This window comes from Silene latifolia, chromosome 6, assembly GCF_048544455.1.
Source record: "Silene latifolia isolate original U9 population chromosome 6, ASM4854445v1, whole genome shotgun sequence".
Classification (NCBI taxonomy): Eukaryota; Viridiplantae; Streptophyta; class Magnoliopsida; order Caryophyllales; family Caryophyllaceae; genus Silene; species Silene latifolia.
Genome location: NC_133531.1, coordinates 11,958,831 through 11,976,743, shown reverse-complemented (window position 1 = coordinate 11,976,743; position 17,913 = coordinate 11,958,831). Strand labels below are relative to the sequence as shown.

Below are 17,913 nucleotides of genomic sequence, written 5' to 3'. Positions count from 1 at the left end.
TACTGTATCCCATCATATATATGGTGGGTTACGTACCTTTTCACAAAACAAAACCGTTCGTACCTTTTCGTGAAAGACGACTTATTAGGGTAAGATAGGAGGGAATAATAATTCTCGTACTTTAATTACATTTAATCGAGACCGATCCATCACGGTATCGTCTTTTATATTAAAGTCTCGTAATATTTAATCTGAACTTAACTTATATTTAAACCGAAGCACTTAGGCCACTCGAATATAATTAGATATTCCAACAGGAAAAACAAATACTTAGGCTTATACCTTTTCCTAGTAGTACAATAGGATTATGGATTAATGTCGGAATAACGTAACAACTAAAAAGTTGTCTATATAAATATATTACTCCCCCTCCTAACAACTAAAAAGTTGTCTATATAAATACATTACACATTACTCCCCCTCCTAACAACTAAAAAGTTCTCTATATAAATACATTACTCCCCCTCCTCTTGGTTACACATAACAAGACAACAATAACTTTTCACATAATCATTACACATATCAACAAGACAACAATAGCTTTTCACATAATCATTACACATATCAACAAGACAACAATAGCTTTTCACATAATCAGAAACTATGATTTATTTTCATCATATTGTCGTCATTATTATTGCGGTTTTCTCTAGTTTTCTTATTATAAACACTCAATCTAGAGAATATCATCACCTCCCGTTAGGTCCGAACATGATCGGACCCGAGTCTATAGCTTTCGACTGTAAAGGCGAGGGTCCTTATGCCGGTATCTCTGATGGCCGTGTTATGAAGTGGCAAGGTGCCATACAAGAATGGGCGGAATTCGCTGTAACTAGCCCATATAGGTATATCGTTTCTTCTAATGAATCACGTATTAATGCTTCATATTCATATATATGCATGAGTTGTGTATGCGTTACGTGGATCACTTATAGTTATAGATTCACTATATCTTATGACACTCGTCTTATATATTACTGAAAATTTGAACGTTCGAAAAACGTATACAATCTAATTTATAATGTAAATACGTAATGTATCATTCTGGTCTCATTTCGTACATATAAACATATCCATGTTTTTTCTATATATTTATCTATAATTTAAGTTCAGTTTAGGTGATAGATAATCAATAGGGTTTATACTCGATCATGACCTAAATTGGAAGCCGTTAGTATTAAAATTGCCCTTGTGAACATTAATAAGGCCCACTAAAGCATAGTATAACAAAATTCTCATGTGTCATCACTGTTATTTGGTCTTGCAATAGAGAAGAAGACAAGTAGGTAGCTCGTTTAGAGTAGAGAATCTTATCTTTATGTTATATTCTCACGTGCAACTCTATGTAATAAAAATATTTTTTTAATAAGATCCATTCTAAAACATCATCACAATTATTCAATAGAGTTTGTCTAATAATAAAGAATATTTTTAAAAAAAAAAAATATTGGCACCCGTATGAATTAGTTGGCCGGAATGAATCATTGTATAAATGAATGTTAATAATCAAATAATTATTGTTATAATTGATATTTTAGCATATAACCATCTTGAGATTGACTATTTGGTAAATTGTTTAGGTCAAGATACTGTGATGGACTTGATAATTCAATAATGGAACAATATTGTGGAAGGCCCCTGGGAATAAAGTTTGATATGAGAACCTGCGAACTATACATAGCTGATTCAAGCTTGGGTTTGATGAAAGTGGGTAGCGAGGGTGGTGTCGCTACATCACTTTCTAGGGGTGTCGCGGGAGTTCCATTCCGATTTCTAAATGCATTGGATATTGACTCCCAAACCGGAGCTGTTTACTTCACTGACACTAGTTCTAACTATCATCGATGGTATTTATTTTTCATCTCTTTTTTCAACTCTTTCCATTAAGTTTTATAATAAATATTGAAATATTTTCGTAAAAAAAAAAAAAAAATAACTTGTATTTGTAATTTGTGTTATAGGGAATATGCAAAGGCAATAGCTAGCTTCGATCACACTGGAAAATTACTAAAGTATGATCCAAGGACCAAAGTTGTCACAGTGTTACTAGATGGGTTGTTTTTTGCAAACGGGGTTGCACTAAGCGAAAAGAAAGACTTTGTGCTCGTGGCTGAAACAACTGCATTTCAGATAAGAAGACTTTGGCTCACTGGGCCACAAGCGGGAATTTCAGAAATTTTCATAAAGCTTACTGGCTTACCCGATAATATTAATCGGAACAATAAAGGTGAATTTTGGGTAGCCCAGAATCCCGCCAAACCTGTTAAATTGGATCAATCCGGTAAGATTATGGAAAGTCTGGACACGCCGATGATCGTTGATTCAAGCGACATCATAGAATTTCACAATAGTATTTGGATTGGATCTCTTATTCAACGTTATCTTCTTTATAGTCGTATTGGGTAGTTAGGGTTTTAAATAACAATTCTCATTTTGTTCGCGGTTTGTGTGTAATATGTTCGAGTTGAACCATGATAAAGGATGGTTTACCATGTGCACCCGTCTTCTTTTATAATAAAGGCCCTGTTCTTTTGGACTTAAAGTCACTTAATTTCAGTTCACTTCAGATCCTATAAGTTCAGTTCAGTTCACTTCAGATCCTATAAGTTTAGTTCAGATCCTATAAGTTCAGTTCAGTTCACTTCAGATCCTATAAGTTTAGTTCAGATCCTATAAGTTCGATTCGATTCGATTCGAGATCCTATAAGTTACTGTTCATTCGAGATCCTATAAGTTCGATTCGATTCGAGATCCTATAAGTTCAGTTCAGATCCTATAAGTTCAGTTCAGAAAAATTCAGATCTTATAAATTTAGTTCAGAAAAGCTATATACAGAGTATTATTTTTAAAGACCGATACAAAAACATTTGACATTAATTATCCGATACATACATTATTATTTAAAAAAAATCACTCCTCTCATTAATAATTTCAGCGTCACAATAGATTTGGGCATGTTTGATAAAAAGCGGAATAAGGCCATGTATTAAGTACGAAACAACATAGTCAAAAACATTTGGCGAGGCAATGGATCCGTTGTTGAGAGTGATAGTGAAGATGAAAGTTGATGCGTGTCTAATATATGATGTTTTGCACCTCATTTCACACGCATTTCAGAGCTCGATTGAGTAGTTTATGCTACTATTTCCCTTGTTTCGTGTATTTCTTCCTTTTCTTGTGATTTTGTAGGAATATGAAGATTTCAGTGGAAAATAAGCTGAATCCGTCCCTAAGTACTTAGCATTGCATTTGACATGGAGTATTGACTCGAAGAATGAGCTTGGTGCGCGTTTCAAGGCCTAAAGATAGCAAAAGCAAGGGTGCGTACGAGTTTAACAAGCAAAGAAGCATTTCAGATATTGCAGCCTCGTTCGGATGGCTATATCTCGAGTTATAGAGCAGATAATCGAGTGATTCCAATTGGAGGTAAAAGCTTATCCTCTTAGCTTTCCAACGCCGCATAGAACGCCTGATTTGACCAAGTAACGAAGAAATGACAGCTGTTTTAAGATCGGTGCGCGCTGCAGGAATCGTCAGAATGCAATTCTGTTCAGCATCTTTGGTCGATCGACTGCCCCCTATGGTCGATCGACCACCACGCGGGCTGATGCGCAAATTAAAAGAACGAGAATTAAAGGATTTTAATGTAAGCCCATTTGTAATTAGGTTTGGAGAAGGAGTTACGTGATATTTTCTATATAACTAACTCTTCCTCATCAGATTCATCATCTATCTAGTTCCTAAAATACAGTAGCTATTTTCGTAGTTTAGAATTCTCAATAAAGTTCGTACTTTGCTTTCGGATTCCTCTTGTTCCTTTGCTTCGGTAATTCTAACCTTTCAATTCCTGTATTGTTATTTCGTTTCATTAGTATTAGTTCTTGCTAGATAGAATCCCAAAGCCCTAGTTATAGTTTTATGCGAATTTGTTTATCAATTATTTCAATTATGCAATTCTTTATATCCATTATCAAATTAGTTCTTATTATTTGCGTAAGTATGAGTAGCTAAATACCCCCTTGCTAAGATGTAGGGGATCTATGGCGTAGATGGCATTAGAATAGGTGACCTCGCATTAGGGCTTGGTCGATCGACAGGCTTATCTAGTCGGTCGACTGAGCCAGTTGGTCGATCGACTGGGATAGCTGGTCGATCGACTGACTTCGCGTCTGGTTTTGCTTTGTTTGTTTCGTTAAGTGCTTTATCTTTCAATGAGACCGAGAGGAGACTTGATAGATGCTTAAACTTGACCATCCCGTAGATCGAGAGATAGGAATGGACAATAATTAACGAATTAAAACGACTAAATTGCTAAGATCGAGAGATAACGTGATTTAGTTTGCATTAGGAATCATTAATCAAGAACGAAAGTTAGTATTAATGAGACTTAGGGTTTAGTAGCATAGGCCGAGAGGTAGTTACTATTTGACATGGACCGAGAGGACTTGTTTTCACCATCCTTCGCGACCGTATTTCGAGACTTACCTAGACTTATGTGCCATCGAAGCTGTAGTGAACCGACCGTCTTAGCATTTCTTTTATCATTGTTTACCGTCCTTATTTACTTTTACTTGTGTATTTAGTTTATGTTATTAGACTTAGTTACAATTTACATCAAAACCCCCTCAAAACTGTTACCCTTAGACTAAGATTAAAAGCAACTATTATCTCCCTACCTCCCTGCGGATCGACCCTTACTACCGCTTGTTAGTTGTAGTTCGGAATTTATAAATATTATTTTTGGTACTCACAACGACGGGTATCAAATTTTGGCGCCGTTGCGGAGGCTAGTTTTTAGTTGTTTTTCATTTTAGTTCTGTTTTTCGCCTCAAGGGAAGACGAGTACCTTGAGGCGCTTCTTATCTTCTTCTTTAGTGTTGTTTATTTGCGATTTTCAGAGAGTCCACTCATGTTCCATTCTCGGGAAGCGGCGAGTCTTTGTTTTGTGGGAGATGCGGTGGAGTGGGACACACATCTGAAGCATGCGGGCACCCTAAGGAGAAGATGTTTGCTTTTCATCAACTTCAGCTCGACAATTCGTATAACTACGCTCCTACTTCACCGTATCAACCATATGAGCCTCCAAATGAAGCCCCACCACCATCCACTCCGTCACAGCAAGAGTTGAAAAACGAAGTTGCAGAGTTGACGAGTCTATTGCAGCTTCTTATGGTGGAGGTACAAAAAAGCAATGCGGCGAATCAGGCCTTAATCGCGAAGCTAATATCTCAAATTGCTACATTAGACAAGAATGCAGCTGAGATACCGAGTCAATTTCACTCTCTGAATCAGCGTATTGAGACCGTACATGCAATGACGCTGAGGAGCGGGTCCGCTCTCGATGGACCCGAGAAAGTTCTTGAAAAGGGGAAGAAGAAAAAGGGGAGAAAAAGACGATCAGATAAACACGATCGATCGATCGACATACCCATCGATCGACCGATCCGCGCAAAGACACAGCTTTCATTTCGTAGTCGATCGATCGATCGACATTCATGGTCGATCGACGACGACGCTGCTGTAGGTGAGTCTTTTCGTCCTCCGATGCCAGACAACTTGAGGGACCACTTGTTTCGGGATGAGACGACTCCGAAATTATTGAGGCAAGACCTGAGTGCTGATGGGTCAGTCCCGGTTCCGAAGTATGACCCGATGTCGATTAACGGTTCATATCTGAGACGGTCTGAAGAAGGGTCAAGCTATAACAAGGAGAAAGTGGTGGATTTTCAGACTAAGTCCACTGATGCCGGTGTGAGAGACCTAGAGGAGAGGGCAAAGCTACTTCTGACAGTCCCTTATCCAGAAAGACTGGTGCCGACCAAAGATGAGGTAACATTCGATAAATTTAAAGATGTCGTGCGTAGTCTTAACGTGCAAATTCCTTTCTTAGAGCTAGTTAATCAAATACCTGCATATACGAAGTTCATGAAACAGTTGCTAGCTAAGAAGAGGTCTTTGAATGTTGTGGAGTCAGTGCATTTAACTGAAGAGTCTAGTTCGTACTTAACTCACACCGCCACTCATAAACCGTCGACCCGGGTAGTTTTTCTCGTCCCATGTAGCATTGGTACCTTCTCAATTGAGAAGGCATTATGTGATTTAGGGGCTAGTGTCGGTGTTATGCCTTTGAGTCCGGCTAAGAAGCGGGATTGACTAGATTTGCCATTACCGACATGATCGTGCAAATGGTGACCGTTCTGCGATTCGACCGGTAGGGGTCTTAGAGAATGTGCCTGTTCAAATTGAAAAGTTCCTTTTTCCTGTTGACTTTGTTGTTTTGGATATTCCTGAAGATGTCAACACCCCAATTATTTTGGGAAGACCATTTTTGCACACTGCTGGTGCAATAATTAATGTAGGGGAAAGAACTTTGAGATTCAAGGTAGGGAAGCACTCTATTATGTTTGCCCAGTCCCCTAGGAAGAAAGACCTCATGTGGCCCATGACCTGTAATATGATTTCTGAAAAGAAATCTTATTTTGTGCTTTCTGACATTCCCACTTCCTTACCCGTACCTATTCTGTTATGACACCTCCGCCCCAGTTGGGAGCAAATTGGAGGAAGATTCTTCAGTTTTGAATATTGCAGGAACTGGTTTGGGGAAGGAGAAGCCGCTCATTGCTCCAGCTGTGAAGGAACCCATTGTTCAGAGAGGCGGTCTAGGGTGTCTTAGCTATGGCACTGACGAGGAGCCAGAAGAGGAGTCCAAGAAGAAGGAGCCAGTCAAAATTTCGGAGTCGGATCTCGAGTGTGAGGAGCTAGAAGATGATGGCCATGCTTGGGAAGATGCTAGAGATGACCCATTGAGTATTCCAATCGGAGTAGAGTGGAGTCCAAACCGAGATGAGCACTGCGGAAGCTACTTCATGTAGGCAGAAGCCTTGGTCGGAGATTTTCCGCAGTTTCCGTTGATCTATTTTATTGCTTTTAGACTTTATCGTTTTTCGTGTGCGCGAGACTTCGCTTTTATTTATGTTTGCTTAGGATTTAAGACCTTTAGACTTTACATTTGGGTTTTGCGCAATTTTGGGCGCGTTATTATGTGTTTTTGCAGGTATAAAGACCATATTAGATCACTTTATTGAGCTAATTCGAAGAAATCTGAAGTTACAGCAGTATTTTCAGTCGATCGACTGCCTTCTATGGTCGATCGACTGGTCTGCAGTTTCCAGGAGCTACTGTTCCTGTTCACTCTGGTCGATCGACTGGGTGACGTGGTCGATCGACCGCCTTGCACTGCTGTACCTTTTCACGACCCTTCCCCTGCTGTGTTTGGTCGTTTTGCGGAATTGAGGGAGTCTTTCCTCCTCCTTATTTTCCGACATATTTCTGTTTTCTTCCATTTTCTTAATTTTGCATATAATTACCATCCCAATTTTGCTTTCTTGGTTTTATGCGTGGTATTTTTGTCTTTTCAGGTACCTATTAGTAGCACTGCTGGCTACTGAAACCTCCTAGCTCACGCTGGTTTGGGGAGGTTTCCTTTTTGCTGCGCTTAAAGTCTTGTGAGTTCCCGATTTTCACTTCATGTCTTATTTCTTTATTTTCTCGCAAATTCCCGTTCTCCATTTTTCTTCATTACATGATTTTGCACAATGGGGACATTGTGCGATTTGGTTTGGGGAAGGGTTTTGCGTTGCATTTCATTTGCTTGCATTCACGTTTACATTCTGTCTTGCATTGTTGTTTATTTCTTTATATATATACAAAAAAAAAAAAAAAAAATTGAAAAATTTCAAAATTTCAAAAAAAAATATATCACGTTTATTTTAGCATATAGGTTGAGTCGGAACGGTAGTATTTCAAGGATGATATTGCATTTTGCACCTGTTTTGCCTGAGCCTTGCTTGATTAACATGTTATTAGTAGAATCATAAATGCATATCTACGAGTTTTCGTTAATTATTTGCTGAACTTGGGACTTGACTTAGATTTTTGGCAAACTACTTATATTTTCTGAGGTTTAGAGCCTATAACTGGTGACATTCATGACCAGTTTATCTAGGAATGTGAGTAGTTACTCCTTATGAGACATGTTACATTAATATGCATAAATATGAACTTAATCTGCTTAATACCTGTATGCATTCGGTTTGTGGTTTTTGACACATGTGGTAGAGGTTTCCCTTTATTCATTTTACCCATGAGCCCCTCATAGCCAAATTTAGCCTTTTCTCCCTTAACTACATCCTATATTTAGCCTGCCTTTGTCAAGCTAGTAGTCTTAGTTTCTGGGAATTTGTTTATTGCGGTTTGGTTATATGCTCTCATTGAGATGATGTTGGAAAAAGAATGAAGGAGGAAAAAGAATTGAGAAAGTTGAAAAGAAAAAGAAATAGAAAAAAAAAAGAAGAAAAAAAAATGATTCGAAAAAGAAAAAAAGTGTGCTTACTGTAGAATCCGGTCGATCGACTGTTCCTTATGGTCGATCGACTGCAGCCCGAGAAAAAAAAAAGAAAAAATCACATGTTTCAATTATTATGATTTTATTATGATTTGGTGATTTTCACTCCCATGTTATCATCTATATTCTTTGGGGAGTTGACTTTTATGGAAGTTGCGAGATTTGTGCTTGATAATTAGCACCCGGTTTTATTGTTGATTTTGAGCAAGAAGTTGGATGTTGTCATATGGTTTTGTTTAGGTACTAGCTTGATCACCTATACCTCCACTTTTCCCATAAATGTTTTGCCTCTTCTTACCCATTACCTCACATATCCATATCTACCTCGGCATGTGTCATGGTCTTTTGTTTGGTTGGAATGCGTATGTACGGTTGTAGAGATTACTTTCATATTAGATTGCAGGCATGTTTTCATAGGTCGTAGTTAGGTGAGAGTCTTTACAAATTTTACTTCTTTCTATCTTTTACATATATTCACCTTGTGCTTATTTGAGTGTTTTGAGCGACCCGTGAGAGTCCAATTTGATAAGTCTCTACAGTTGATGGTTCAGCGAATTTTTAACGACATCATAACTCGTTTGCATGACTCACCTTGCTAATTGATTGTTGGTTATTGCATTAAATTGGCTTAGGCTTGACAGGTTGCATTTCGCTCTGAGATTGAACTCGTTCCATTAGGTTTTAGGATCGAGTCTAGTTCTTGCTTGGGGACAAGCAAGGGTTTGGTTTGGGGAAGTTTGATGCGTGTCTAATATATGATGTTTTGCACCTCATTTCACACGCATTTCAGAGCTCGATTGAGTAGTTTATGCTACTATTTCCCTTGTTTCGTGTATTTCTTCCTTTTCTTGTGATTTTGTAGGAATATGAAGATTTCAGTGGAAAATAAGCTGAATCCGTCCCTAAGTACTTAGCATTGCATTTGACATGGAGTATTGACTCGAAGAATGAGCTTGGTGCGCGTTTCAAGGCCTAAAGATAGCAAAAGCAAGGGTGCGTACGAGTTTAACAAGCAAAGAAGCATTTCAGATATTACAGCCTCGTTCGGATGGCTATATCTCGAGTTCTAGAGCAGATAATCGAGTGATTCTAATTGGAGGTGAAAGCTTATCCTCTTAGCTTTCCAACGCCGCATAGAACGCCTGATTTGACCAAGTAACGAAGAAATGGCAGCTGTTTTAAGATCGTTGCGCGCTGCAGGAATCGTCAGAATGCAATTCTGTTCAGCATCTTTGGTCGATCGACTGCCCCCTATGGTCGATCGACCACCACGCGAGCTGATGCGCAAATTAAAAGAACGAGAATTAAAGGATTTTAATGTAAGCCCATTTGTAATTAGGTTTGGAGAAGGAGTTACGTGATATTTTCTATATAACTAACTCTTCCTCATCAGATTCATCATCTATCTAGTTCCTAAAATACAGTAGCTATTTTCGTAGTTTAGAATTCTCAATAAAGTTCGTACTTTGCTTTCGGATTCCTCTTGTTCCTTTGCTTCGGTAATTCTAGCCTTTCAATTCCTGTATTGTTATTTCGTTTCATTAGTATTAGTTCTTGCTAGATAGAATCTCAAAGCCCTAGTTATAGTTTTATGCGAATTTGTTTATCAATTATTTCAATTATGCAATTCTTTATATCCATTATCAAATTAGTTCTTATTATTTGCGTAAGTATGAGTAGCTAAATACTCCCTTGCTAAGATGTAGGGGATCTATGGCGTAGATGGCATTAGAATAGGTGACCTCGCATTAGGGCTTGGTCGATCGACAGGCTTATCTAGTCGGTCGACTGAGCCGGTTGGTCGATCGACTGGGATAGGCTGGTCGATCGATCGACTCAGCGTCTGGTTTTGCTTTGTTTGTTTCGTTAAGTGCTTTATCTTTCAATGAGACCGAGAGGAGACTTGATAGATGCTTAAACTTGACCATCCCGTAGATCGAGAGATAGGAATGGACAATAATTAACGAATTAAAACGACTAAATTGCTAAGATCGAGAGATAACGTGATTTAGTTTGCATTAGGAATCATTAATCAAGAACGAAAGTTAGTATTAATGAGACTTAGGGTTTAGTAGCATAGGCCGAGAGGTAGTTACTATTTGACATGGACCGAGAAGACTTGTTTTCCCCATCCTTCGCGACCGTATTTCGAGACTTACCTAGACTTATGTGCCATCGAAGCTGTAGTGAACCGACCGTCTTAGCATTTCTTTTATCATTGTTTACCGTCCTTATTTACTTTTACTTGTTTATTTAGTTTATGTTATTAGACTTAGTTACAATTTACATCAAAACCCCCTCAAAACTGTTACCCTTAGACTAAGATTAAAAGCAACTATTATCTCCCTACCTCCCTGCGGATCGACCCTTACTACCGCTTGCTAGTTGTAGTTCGTAATTTATAAATATTATTTTTGGTACTCACAACGACGGGTATCAAAAGTGATGAGGATTATGATAATATGGAAATAAATGGTTAGAAAAAAAAATATAATATGTGATTTATTTGTTATCGTAATGTAATCGTAGTATAATGTATGAACAAACTAATGTATATAAAGCGGAAAAATGTTATTATTTTACCTTGTGTTTTAGACTATAATTTTTTTTAATCAATGTTCTCTTTTGTAATAATAATAATAATAATAATAATAATAATAATAATAATAATAATAATAATAATAATAATAATAATAATAATAATAATAATAATAATAATAGTTAAGTTAAATAAAATAAAATAAAGTTCGGCTCCTATAAGTTTAGTTCAGTTCAGTTCAGATCTTATTATAAGTTCGGTTCAGTTCAGATCCTATAAGTTCGATTCGATTCGAATCTTATAAGTTCGATTCGAATCCTATAAGTTCGATTCGATCCTATAAGTTCGATTCGATTCGAGATCCTATAAGTTCGAATCGATTCGAATCCTATAAGTTCAGTTGATTCGATTCGATTCGATCCTATAAGTTGATTCGATTCGATTCGATTAGATTCGTTTCGATCCAAAAGAATGCGCTTATCATATTAATCGGATTATAAATGGGGCACTTCATATATTTGTTAGGTAATAAGAATCTTTCTCTAATTAATTAGCTTTTTAATGTTCATAATCAGCTCATACCGGATACAACTGACTGATAAAAGTGTGAGTGAAGTTATATTTTCCAATGTCAAAAAGTGGAGCAATTTCAAAGAATCGGTGGGAATATGACTTAGGTCATAGTAGCTGAGGCATTCTACGATTTTATAGTAAAGTCCCTGAGCTAGTCGCGGTGTTGTGGACTTTTAGTGAAACCGCTGAGCGTAAAAAATGGCTTTAGTCCGATTCTACCTGAACCATTTTCGCAAAATAGTTTCAAGAGAATCCCCGTTTATATATAATAAAGGTTCAATTAGTTTGTTCATTAGAAATTCGAGGATCTTAATTAGCATCATAATATTACAGAAGAGTACTGTCCGAAACACTATATAACTGGCCGCTGGTATAATATCATAGACTGCCTAAAGAAGTAAAATATAGTCCTTTAATACTTGGCATTTTAATCGGAGTCAGGTGGTGCTTCAAGGCGAATGTAGTCATACATGATCCCAACAAAAGGGCTGCCACCTCTAGACTGAGTCAAGAAGACGGTATTATCGCCCTGTACAAGCTTGACGCCCTCTATGTCTGCAGTGTAAAGCCTGTACAGTCCATGAATCCCGTGTCTTGTAATTGCATTATCATGTCCTATTAGCCCTGTAGTAAATACTGGAGGGTCTGCTTTTGGATCGTTAACTCTCACCTGCAAAATTTTCCGTATCTCTTAGACACAATCTAATTTTGTTCAACTGAAGACGGAATTATTCAGGAATTTCTGAAGACATTACCTGTAATTCTGCCTGATTCGCCATTGCAAGTGCTAATCTCAGTTTGTAGACTCCGTTTTGGTTCACGTTCTCGAGTTTGAAGATAATCTGCCATGTTGTTCCAATGTATGTGTTGTCTTTCTTCCTGATAAATTCACACAAATTTACGTTTTGATTCATTTTTATGAAACGGTTCTGCAGGATTATCTCATGGGTTTCAGAATTGAAGTCTTCGAAGTTAGAAGTACCTAGTAACTTGAGCAAAGAACCAATCTTTCTGACAATCACTGACACCAACGGTGTAAACCAAATCGTCATTGGGATACAACTCAGTGTATCTATCCCACAGACCATACTGCCTAAATCTGCGCAATTGTCCGAAAGTAAGAAGAAAGAACAAACAACAGAAGCTTAAGATTAGACAGTATGATTCCGAGACTGTAACCTGTCGGGATGGTTAAGGTATAATTTATTGACATAGTTAGGATCAGGATCAGGGACGTAGAATTCTCTCGCTGTTCTATCAGGAAAGCCGATCTCCCAAATTGTCGGTCCATCTCTTGGAGGTTTGTACACGACATCATCCATGTCTATAATACAACCTGCTGTTTCAAGTTCCTTGTACCAGTTAATATTTAAAATGAGAGTCACAAGCTGTCGTTTGAAACCGTCTCATGATATTGGCTAGTTATCTTTAACTTTATCAGATTATACTAATCACATGACCTTTCAAGAGACTAATTGAATGAGGTAAAGACTGGAGTGAGTTACGACCTGCAGTGATAGAGATGGAGAAAGATCTGAAGTCTCCAATGAAACCGGGTACCCAAGCGCAGAGAGCATAGTCTCCAGCTCTAATATCAGTGATGTAGAAATATCCACTCTCATCTGCCTTTGTCCAGAACTGATAGCCCTGAAAACAGTAATTTTGTCTCCGGAATGAACAAATTAGTACACAACGAGAACATTTTAAGCTCAGGTTCCGTAATTCTAATTACCTTGCTTTGTAATTGCCAGGAGTTCACTTCAGTTCCGGAAGCTAGCCCAACATATGCACCGTCAGCTGGAGTATAATCTTCATCAGAGTAACTGCACAATATCGGAACTATTAGACTTTCAAGTTAACAAAGGCAATTTTTTTTTGTTTAGAACATAATTTCGAGAAAATGGAGTAGTAATTATCCATTGTACCAACCTATCGTAAACCAGTAATCTACCAGAGATACTTCCCCGTTGATCCGATGTTGGAAAATCTTCTGAAGCAGGAAAAGAGTAAGGCCAGCTTTCTGTTTCAGTAAACAACTGCAGCATTATCGTTGTCAGTGTTGTATAATTAAAAAAAAAAAATTGCTCCATACTAAAATATCGGTGCCCTAGAAAGCCAAAAATTGAGAGAAGATATATTAACCTGCTCTTTAGCATCCTGCCACAACCAATTCCAATCAAATCCCGTAGGCAGACCGTTTAAGTACATGAAAACTGGGCCGAAAACTCTTTTCCATGGCTCACCATCCGCGAATTTCACCACCATGTCTTCCCCGGCATAATGAGCACTGATGAACATCTGAAAGCAAAACATCCAACTTGATCACATTGATGGAATTATACGTAGTATACGACTGAACAAGTTCTACAAACAACAATAACATTCTGGTGCTCACAGCAAGGTTTGTTGGTCCAACATGAGAGGTCAGATTCTGCTTGAGCGGCCCACCAGTTCGAAACTCATCACTAGGCGTAATTTGCCAGAATCCTGTTGGCGGGTCCTTACATATCCATCCTTGGACTTGAAGATCCTTGTTCTCGCATGAGTACTGATATTTGTCATCCACCTGTTTCATCAGGGTTTAAGTCTAGTCTAATTGTCTCATTTTCAGTTAATATATATACACACGCATGTACGCGCACGCGCAGACACACACACACCTCTCCTTTAAATTCAGGCTCAACCGGGTTTGTGAGCAGCACAGCTTCAGGAAAAGCCAACGTTTGGCATCGTTCAGGTAACCTGTCATCTGGAAGAGGCATGTCTCTTTGCCTGTCATCCGCCACAGCCATGTAGCGAAACCTATTCATTAAGATTCCAAAAGTTAATTCTAGCAAACAACAAACTCACAACTGTAGAGTATCATTATCGTCAAACAATGAATTATCGCAAATTCAGTTATCATTTTACCATTTTTTATTAAGCTTGAAAGCGATCCTAGTTTGAGCGAGATTAAATCCAGGCCATTCCTTTAGTTTTTCGTAGATAGCGTATGAGTAGAACCCTGATGAACCCTGGAGCACTATGAACCTTAAAATTCAAGACATGACCTATAATTAGATTACGTTAATCTTTAAACTGTAAGTACTGTAATGTCTGAATTAGCAGCTCACCTTTTATCGATGTTTAATGGTACGAGTTTACCCTGATAAGAAGCGTCCCATGTCCTCGAGAAGGATACCTCCACCATTTCTTCATCTTCAACTACGATACTGAAGCTCGTTGCTGCAATCCTGCATCAATCTTACTGTTATTAGCTCCACTTTAACACCTCAAAGCAAATGTTACAGTATATTGATACATACCTCTCGTAAAATCCTGTTGTTCCCGTTGATCCAGCTGCGCTCCAGTTAAGGTCCCAATACCTGAACTTAAAAAGTGAGTCGTTTTGTTTTATTCCAGCATATGATACAATCGTGAAGTTCAACAAATGATATGACGTACCCTCTATTATCTTCTGTATTTGTTTCTTCAAGTAAATTCTCTATTCCGTTGTACACTATCTTTGTGACAATCCCATCAGGATTCGATATAGTCATTTGTAGTATACCATTATCGATCACAACCTGTCAAATTCCGAAATAAGATAATCAGGCTTCGAGCCAAATGTAAAAATACTCGGTTACACATCACTAGACCTGTACTCGGGCCGGGCGGGCCGGGCTCTCCGGGTCAGACACAGGCCAGTCCAGGGGGAGGGGCGGGCTTGGTCAGGCCGGGCCTGGTTGGGATATGCTTGACCCGGACCAGGCCTGAGGCGGGCCAAAGGGCGGGTCGGGCTAACGGGCCTTACCAATTTATTTTTTTATCTTATTATTTTTGCTAAAATGGCGGGCCAATCCCATGCCAGAGCCGGGCTGGGTCCTGCTGGGTCAGGCCAAGTTGCATAAAATGACGGGTCAGGGCGGGCCGGGTCAGCCTGTGCTGATGGCCAGCTCTACACATCACATACACACATTAAGCTGTAGTTGTCGAAAAACTGTAATTTACATAATGTAATGGAAATGTAAGGCTTATTTACATAATGATCCTGGATTTGTAACTGGACTGCTTGGAATGACATAGCCAAAGATTTTAATTAGGTTTACGACACGCGATTAGAAAGAAGGCGAAAGACGAAGCTAAAACATAAACTATGGGAAATTGGAAATATGGCTGAGACATTTTTGAAATAGAAGCTATTTATAGAAGAAAAAAGGCTATCTTACAAGGAAGAATATGAGTAGTTATTGCGTAAGACGGTTTCGCACTGTGAGACGGTCCCATTGTGTAAAAAGATAACTCATTTATTAGCAATAAATGAACAACTTTTTTACAAAAGAGGGCCGTCTCACGGTGTGAAACGGTCTTATATACCCTCTTATTTCAATCTAGCTTGTAGTTGTGTAAAACCGTCTTACATTAACTTATTGTCGAATCAATTTACTCGAAAAAGAATAAAAGATGTAGCCTTTTGTATCAATGAGCGTTTTAGTTAGTGATTACTTCCTACATGGCTTAGCCCTTATCATTTATTTATTTTTGATTAAAATATTTCTAGTAATATTGATCATTTCATTATTGTAATATTAATAAGATAAATAGATAAGATAAACAAATGACTGAGACGGAAAGAACATTCGCTTATTTACCTTTTATACTCTGTATTCTATACAAGTTAATTACTATTTTCGTCTCAGTCATTTATTTACCTTTTATACTCTGTATTCTATACAAGGGGTATTTTAATCAAATATAAACAAATGACTTGGATGAGATGAGTAAAAACAAAGAAGCGATTACATATTGATCGGACGTTAAAAAGAGAGTAATTAAATTCCATTGTGACTTTTTGTTTTCTTGAAATAGAAATAAAGCAAAAATATTCTTTAATATTTTGACTTTTGGGGCATGCGTATTCTCTTAACTTAGTTGATACTCTCCATTACATTTTGATGTTTTTGGATAAAAAGAAGAAGTGAAAGTTTGCCATGTTTTAAAGATTGAGCAACATTTTACGGACTTTTGATGACCTCTTAACAAATTTTACGTAATATGAAAGCTCAATAAACCTTTAAGTTCATAGTCACCAGCCGGAACGTCTTAAAATAAATGGAGGTTTTGTACTTCAATGTTTGGATTGAATTCCGTCGATAAAGCTTATAAATTTGATCACCACAGTTGAAGGTGCGGTTTCCCTCGCTCAGGCAAGAACACAAGGTCTTAAACGCCCTTGGTAATGGCTGAGCCAAAATTTCGCCGTTAAAGGGGCAGAAATTTTCATCAAGGACGAACGAGTAATACCATGAATTTGAAGAAAAAATCTAACTAAAAATTTCTAATTTTTTCTCTCTCAGGGTAGACGAGCGCCCTCGTTAGGAAAAAAAAATTCTTATTCACATTTGTCCACCCAACTACGGTCATAGTTAACAAATCCGTCTTTTGAGACTCGTCTTCGCTTCCCTTTATTTCGCATCCGATAAGGCCTCTCACAAGTGAGAAGCACGCGACACCCCATGTGCTTTCCCACTCACACCCTAAATGGGTTTTTTGTGAGAGGAAATGGTATCGGTCTGACAATTTCAGACGGATATGGCGATCTGAAATAAGAATTTGTGAATAGTTAAAGCCTTTTAGATATTTTTCGTATTTTGTCCATCTAATTAGTACAAACCGATAACAGGAACAAATGATGCATGTGGCTGGTTTTCCCTTAAAATGAAGGTACCCATCCTAATAATTCTACGTAATTATGCTTGATTAAGGGCGCCCATAATAATTCCACAAATGATAAAAAGACAACTTTTTGGATTAAATCGTTTTCAGTATACACTTGTTGAGTTGTTGGTCTAATCTTGTAAATTTTAGGTGCATTTCCTAAATTTAATAAGGTTTCTCTTGTGGCGGGCTACAAGTTTACGAATGTACTTGTCAATCCCATGCTGTCATATTTAGTGCAATTTTTCATTTAATTCATCAATAACTTTTACCTCCTCGATCCATGACTAATAATGAAAGACGCCATTGCGAGTTATGATTACACTACTTACTCAATTCTTTACGTTTTCTTTATTCAGGAATGACATTCATTTCTTTGCATTTTCGTTTTAAATATGTACATCTTCTTTTCTATTTCTTATAGCATCCTCTCTTTATTCCTCGACTTGCTGTTTTAGTGAGCCATTTGGTTTTATTTCGTCATATTTTTTCACGAAATTGGATAAGGAAAATGAAATTAAGATTACCAAGTTGGGAAAAATCATATTTACTCCAGCCAACACCAGCATCATCGACCGTCTGATTAGGCACGTTGCTGCCTGCATGAAGTGAGAGCCGAAGTTCAGGATGCTAAACAGTAAGTACTTGAGAAGCAGGCGGAATTTCCGACTGACAAACATTCACCACGTCTAAATACACA

The 17,913-nt window shown here is 37.9% G+C and overlaps 2 protein-coding genes across 3 annotated transcripts; one reads left to right on the top strand and one right to left on the bottom strand.

Annotated features, from left to right (window-relative positions):
- The first annotated feature begins 502 nt into the window (after positions 1-502).
- LOC141658590 (protein STRICTOSIDINE SYNTHASE-LIKE 10-like) lies at positions 503-2,521 on the top strand. Its single transcript, XM_074465515.1, has 3 exons — positions 503-845; positions 1,581-1,847; positions 1,962-2,521. Exons 1-3 carry the CDS (start codon positions 604-606, stop codon positions 2,404-2,406), a joined length of 954 nt encoding a protein of 317 aa, XP_074321616.1. The 5' UTR covers positions 503-603; the 3' UTR covers positions 2,407-2,521.
- Positions 2,522-11,754: 9,233 nt separating this feature from the next.
- LOC141586359 (uncharacterized) lies at positions 11,755-17,806 on the bottom strand. 2 transcript variants are annotated; one of them, XM_074407561.1, is made up of 15 exons: positions 17,741-17,806; positions 14,961-15,082; positions 14,822-14,881; positions 14,630-14,749; positions 14,427-14,546; positions 14,177-14,318; positions 13,912-14,082; positions 13,659-13,814; positions 13,446-13,552; positions 13,249-13,339; positions 13,025-13,163; positions 12,696-12,852; positions 12,499-12,615; positions 12,272-12,395; positions 11,755-12,186 (listed from the first exon to the last, which is right to left on the bottom strand). In XM_074407561.1, exons 1-15 carry the CDS (start codon positions 17,783-17,785, stop codon positions 11,944-11,946), a joined length of 1,914 nt encoding a protein of 637 aa, XP_074263662.1. In that variant the 5' UTR covers positions 17,786-17,806; the 3' UTR covers positions 11,755-11,943. The 2 variants fall into 2 exon arrangements, with proteins under 2 accessions (XP_074263662.1, XP_074263661.1); XM_074407560.1 differs by lacking the exon at positions 17,741-17,806 and adding an exon at positions 15,538-15,671.
- Positions 17,807-17,913: the final 107 nt, after the last annotated feature.

What these genes read in the sequence shown, in the direction of transcription:
- LOC141658590 (XM_074465515.1), top strand. Translation starts at nt 604, where the DNA reads ATGATTTATTTTCATCATATTGTCGTCATTATTATTGCGGTTTTCTCT. An exon ending in GCTGTAACTAGCCCATATAG is followed by an intron (nt 846 to 1,580) that starts GTATATCGTTTC and finishes TAAATTGTTTAG; the next exon opens with GTCAAGATACTGTGATGGAC. An exon ending in AGTTCTAACTATCATCGATG is followed by an intron (nt 1,848 to 1,961) that starts GTATTTATTTTT and finishes TTTGTGTTATAG; the next exon opens with GGAATATGCAAAGGCAATAG.
- LOC141586359 (XM_074407561.1), bottom strand. Translation starts at nt 17,785, where the DNA reads ATGATGCTGGTGTTGGCTGGAGTAAATATGATTTTTCCCAACTTG. An exon ending in AATACAGAAGATAATAGAGG is followed by an intron (nt 14,882 to 14,960) that starts GTACGTCATATC and finishes TTTTAAGTTCAG; the next exon opens with GTATTGGGACCTTAACTGGA. An exon ending in TACCTTAACCATCCCGACAG is followed by an intron (nt 12,616 to 12,695) that starts GTTACAGTCTCG and finishes ACAATTGCGCAG; the next exon opens with ATTTAGGCAGTATGGTCTGT.